This window comes from Adiantum capillus-veneris, chromosome 5 (genome assembly GCF_014529385.1).
Source record: "Adiantum capillus-veneris isolate H3 chromosome 5, ASM1452938v2, whole genome shotgun sequence".
Classification (NCBI taxonomy): Eukaryota; Viridiplantae; Streptophyta; class Polypodiopsida; order Polypodiales; family Pteridaceae; genus Adiantum; species Adiantum capillus-veneris.
Genome location: NC_140935.1, coordinates 22,921,823 through 22,927,350, shown reverse-complemented (window position 1 = coordinate 22,927,350; position 5,528 = coordinate 22,921,823). Strand labels below are relative to the sequence as shown.

The 5,528-nt window shown below is 44.4% G+C and overlaps 1 protein-coding gene across 1 annotated transcript; it reads left to right on the top strand.

Annotated features, from left to right (window-relative positions):
- Positions 1–279: 279 nt before the first annotated feature.
- Positions 280–3,797, top strand: LOC147457004 (putative serine/threonine-protein kinase PBL18). Its single transcript, XM_086512047.1, has 4 exons — positions 280–1,684; positions 1,992–2,255; positions 2,442–2,567; positions 2,926–3,797. The coding sequence occupies exons 1-4, from the start codon at positions 644–646 to the stop codon at positions 3,535–3,537; spliced, it is 2,043 nt and encodes a 680-aa protein (XP_086368173.1). The 5' UTR covers positions 280–643; the 3' UTR covers positions 3,538–3,797.
- The last annotated feature ends 1,731 nt before the right edge of the window (positions 3,798–5,528 follow it).

Genomic DNA, 5,528 nt, shown 5'->3' with positions numbered 1-5,528 from the left:
TGGGCACTTGTTTGTTTGTTTTTGTGTGTATGTGTGTTGTGTGTGTGTTGTGGGCAATTATGGATATGTCTTGGCAACTTGAAACCAAAGAAGGAGGTTTTCATGTGGTTCTCGGTTTATGATTGATAACAATTGATGAATACAAGAACCTCCACTTTCAAAGTTCCAACATTCAAAGTTGAAATGTTGGAGACAAAATACATTCTCCCTTCCTCCCTCTAGGCTCTTGGTTCCTTCTCAAGTTCTCCCCACCCGTGAAAACTATCAACTTCTAGCAATTCAACACATGTTTGTCTTTGACTATTGAGACCCCTCTCTCTCTCTCTCTCTCTCTCTCTCTCTCTCCCGGCTTTACAGTATGATATCAGCTGCGTGATCACCTTGCCCATTGGGATGCTGCAATCGCATGATTCAAGAAAGGAAGTCCTTAACAGCAAAGGGTAGAGACAGAGAGAGGGAGAAAGAGGGGCATGTGCTTGAAATGGAAGGTGAGCGGATGTCCAATTCGCAAGGCAAGCTATTGTGAATTTCATGCTTTTCTGCAGAAGCGCGGCTCTAGACGGGCCCGCTCTCTTCTGTCCGAGGGCGCTACTCTAGTGTAAAGAGAGGGTGAGAGCTCCAATAGCAAGGTAAAGAGTCAGAAATGAAGTGCTTTCCAATGCAGAAGCTGAAAAAGAAGCACAACGAGCGAGCAGTTAGTCTTGAAGAAATTGCGGGTTCTGATTCGGATCAAGAATCGAGCCCACCCACAGCATCCGCCCTTTCATCTGCCCGCAGGAGCTTTCGAAACAGAGTGCGTGCAATCCAGAACGCCCAATGGTTTATCAACAGCAACCCAAAGCTGAGATCCTCTCACCCAAGCTACGGAAGCAGAGAATCCAAAACGGTTGGTCCTGAGGCTTCGTCACCCCTGTTGCCTCTTGGTGGCCGAGCACGTTCTGCGACTGAGCTAGGTTCGGCCTTGCTTATGGTTGCCGCCACAGCTTTCCGTCCCCACCCCAGCAGGCATCTTGATTCCACAGGCAAAAATCTACCGTCAGTTGCTGCCGCTCATCTCCATCTCTGTCCCCATGTAGATGATGCATGCACAAATTTTCAACCTCTTCCTTCCCCACGCCAGGTTTCAGGCTTGCTTCCTAAGGCTGGGCAATCATCCAACGTATATCGACTCCCTCTTCCTTCTGAAAATGTTCACAACACACCATGTGCTTCTGTGGGTAGCTTAAGATCGAGCACAATCGAGGGTGCATGTATGCATACTAGTATCCAATTACCTTCGGCTTCAAAGCACAGCAAATCTTCACTTAGAGCAGTTTCACCATTGTCATGCAGAGCATCATGCCATCAGACGCAAATTGGTAGCAATTCATTGTTCAACCAACCACAAAATGATACCGAGATCAATTCATCCTTGATCCCTCGTGAAAATTTGATGTTGCAAGCCAATCACCAAGCTCCAAAGTTTCAGCCTCTTCCACCTCCTACTAGGGATGCACTAGCAGTTTGGCCGTTGAGGTGTTTCACATATGATGAGCTCTTGTCTGCTTGCCAAAACTTCAGCCTTGGTTGTCGAATTGCTGATGCAGATGTGTGCTTCAATGGGACCATCAAGCCGAAAGGGAATTATAAGGTGGGCAAGCATCAGGATGTGGTGGTTCTTGTATTGAAGGAACCACAACACCAGGTGATTGCCTATGACAGGTTCTCTTGGAGCTCATGTTTCTGTACCCTTGTTTTTCCTGCTCGGTGAATGCATACATTGCGAAGTCGTCAATATTTGCCTTAGTTATGTTTCTGGGCGTCATGGTTCATGGAATGCCACAATAGACAAGCATGTGTTTCAGTGTAAAATAATCAGGTCTTTTGCATTTTTACACATGTGGCCAACACCCGCATACATCCACACACACATGCAACCTGCATATGGTGGCCTCTTTAATTTGGTACTGGCTTTAATTTGGTATGGAGAGGATTTATTTGTATTTATGCAGGGATCACAAGAATGGATGCTAAAGTTGTCAACGGTTGCACATGAATTGCATCAACCATTGCATGTGTGCCAGCTTATTGGCTTCTATGGAGAAGATGGGTGTGCAGAACACATGCTGGTGTATGAGAGGTTGAGGAAGGGGACCCTTTTTTCTTTGCTTTTCGGAATGTCAGATATGCCTCCTTTGGAATGGTCGTCGCGAATGAAGATTGCATATGGGGCAGCTGGAGGGCTGGCAAGATTGCATGAACTGTTTCCAGACATCGTAAGTAGCAGTTTCTTCATGTGTGGATTTTAGTTGAATAGATTTGTGGGATGCTCCCATCAGCAGTAATTGGAGCACACGTTCCATTGTGTCTTCTTGATGCACTTGGAAAGCTTCCAGAGCGATGAAAGCAAGTTTCCCAGTTTTTCCTGTGCATTTGCCTTCTCATTGATGAACTCATGACAGGTTTTGTACAGAGAATTCCGAGCATCCAGTATACAGGTGGATCATGACTATAGCTCAAAAGTATCCCTTTATAGGTTTTTGAGTCCACTTAACTCCAAGATGCAGACCTGTTCGAGCAGTCCAAGAGTAAGTGTGGCGATGCATATGAAGTCATATGTTTGTTTGCATGCATACATGCATGCCGACATGTACACGCACAACACACAGACTTCAGTGCAACAATTTTGTGTTGATTGTACATGCATGGCTATGTATTTACAGACATTTTATGTATGTTGATACATACAATTTACGATTTTGTGTCGATTGTATATGCATGGCTATGTATGTATGTACATACATGTTTATATGTGCACAAATGTTTCTTTGTTTGTTTACATGTGTATGGATGTTTTCATGCATGTTATTATAGTGCAAGACCACACCTCACTTCTAGACTTGAAATGTCTGAAGGAAAATATTGACATGCAATTTGTTGCTAAAGGTGAATGCTTATAGAGCGCCTGAGACAGTAAGCCGAGGTGAATTGACACTCAAGAGTAACGTGTGGAGTTTCGGGGTGATCTTGCTTGAGCTGCTAAGTGGAAAGCAACACTTAGATGGAGGAGCAACAAAGAATGAGAGTCTTAACCTAGTGAAGTGGGCCAAACCTTTTTTGGTAGATGAAGGGAAACTCTTTCTGTTGATGGACCCAAAATTACGGGGAAATTTTCCTTCAAGAGGGGCAAAAATGGTGGCACATTTAGCTCTTGTGTGTCTTCGGAAGGACCCGACAAAGAGACCAAGCATGAGGGAGGCTTTAGATATAGTAAGAGATGTACACCAATCGAAATCCACAGCATGGTGCAGCACGAAGGACCCGATTATAAGCCACAAAGCCTGTTCCCCTTTGCCCATTTCAGGTTCTGCCTTTGTGAAGCCAAGCCTATTAAGTCAGCAAAGACCATCACATGATCAGTCACCTTTCAAGCTTGACATTGTTGAGAAGCCTCCTTTGAAACCCCTCATCATACCACCTCGATGTGGTGGTGACGGTTTCCTCCACCATCAACAGCATGACTGCTCCCCTGCTCCTTTAACACATGTGAAATTTTGAAGCCCAATTTGTTCCAAGCCCTCATGATGAACGCGTCGCAGAGGCAGACGACCATGCTGTATTAGTATTTCCAAGCTGCAAACTGCTATCAAGAAGCATCCATATCAAAACTACTGTTACTGGTACTACTCATGTCACTCTATCCATTTCCAGCTTCTATTGGAACATGGGAAGGTGAGAATGTTTGCCATAGGGCCCCCCTTACAATGAAGGGGCTAGTCTTGTCACACAAAAGTTTTAATCAAAGCTAGCTTTTTGCGTGTGTATGTGGGGGGGTGTTTGGGTTTGAAATCTCATTGAAATTCATCTATAAGGCTGCCTTTTTGCAGAAACTCGCTTTGACTCTTTAGTCTAGGGCGTTCTAATTCGAACCCGCACAAAGGCTTTGTGTTAGAAACCGTTTGGCCTCAACACGGGTTGACTAGCGAATCCTCCAAGGGTTTAGAAGCAGGCGGGAGGGTCGAAAGAGGTTTCCTTTGCAACCTCTTTCTTCGAAACTCACCATGACTCTTTGGTCTAGGGAGTTAGAATGAACCCACACAGAACTCATCTATACCCAAATATTACCAAGCAAGAAAATTCAGTATACAATTTTGAAGCAAATTTGGAGAGGTTAAGCAAACTTCAAGGCTTGTAGAACTACACTTCTTCTTCTTCTTCTTTATTTTTTGCAAAGTGGATTGTTAAGCACATCATAAAATTTACAAAACAGCCTCAAGCTCAGGCCGAGCCTTGAGGTGCTGAAGTTTACAAAATGGATGTCTATCGCCTCTCACCGAGGCTGATTATAACCAGTGATTTATAGTTCTAGATTTTTACTTCTCGCAGGCTGACATTATCGCATGTCCGAGCGTATAGATCATCACTCTGCTTTCTTGTATAATCTTTGAGAAGCTTGCTACATCAAGGTCTCCCTCAAACACACGGCGGTTCCTTGCCTACCATATATGGTGAAAGAAGAATTACCCGATAGTTTGAGTGCAGATAATAAGAAGAAGGCTTCCCATCTTCTTGCCACCAAGGAACAAATCAGTCTTGAAGAATCTGATATGCCATGTCCTTTGCATATTTTCCTTGTCAGGCATTCCATGAAAAGGTGGATTGTCTTCACTAGCTATCATGCACCCCAAGCAACGATCAGACCCAATTCCTCTTTCCTAGATCTTTACGCATGTCGGTAGAGCACCCCAGATCACTTTCCACAAAAAAATCTTCATAATCTATGACCACTTTGGCTTCCACATGTTCTCCATGACTTCCTCCCACCGTTCTTCTGGCCATTGTCTCTTCCATGTTTTGTTGAGGGGGCTAGACCACTTATCCTTGTGCATTAATGCATGATAGATGCCTTTAGAATGGGGTTTAGAGAAAATACTACTTCCGGGCCATCTCTAGGCGTTTTACTCAAACCCGGATTCACAGATTGGCATTACATCACTCTGTTGACTAACAATATCTCGTAGCCATTTAGTTGATATTGGGTTGTCAGCAAGTCAATGGTTTTTTAGCTCTTATTGTTACCGTCCTTGAAGTGAGCAAGCCGATTCAGACCCTTATTATTCACTTCCTGGCAGTTTCTACTTTGTGGTGGCTCTAAAACTTAAGTGAGCCAGGGGGACCAGTGCAAGATGGAGGTCTTGAAGTACCTGGTTTCTTCCCCTCACTCCAATACCTCAGTTGCTTCTCTTTTGCACTTCCTCACGAGTTCCCTTGAGATGCTACCTAAACTTAGTCTAGACCACGTCGGGGCGGAAAGTTTGTCGTGAAACTCTACCCCTTTCCACTTCCCACCTTTCGAACCAAGTTTAGTTGCATCTAATATATCCTTGGTCATGATAGCCCAAGCTTGGTTCTGTTTAGCCAAGGATATCACAAATTTGGCGCACAAGGCCTCAACATGGGTAACTAGGTTAAGAATTCCAAGACCTCCTTGGTTTAATGGTCAAGCGACTGACTCCGACTGACTCCCATTTGGCCCACTACCATGGCTT

Coding starts and splice junctions, on each gene's coding strand:
- LOC147457004 (XM_086512047.1), top strand. CDS start 644: ATGAAGTGCTTTCCAATGCAGAAGCTGAAAAAGAAGCACAACGAGCGA. Junction 1,685..1,991: donor TGAAGGAACCACAACACCAG/GTGATTGCCTAT, acceptor GTATTTATGCAG/GGATCACAAGAATGGATGCT. Junction 2,568..2,925: donor CCTGTTCGAGCAGTCCAAGA/GTAAGTGTGGCG, acceptor TTGTTGCTAAAG/GTGAATGCTTATAGAGCGCC.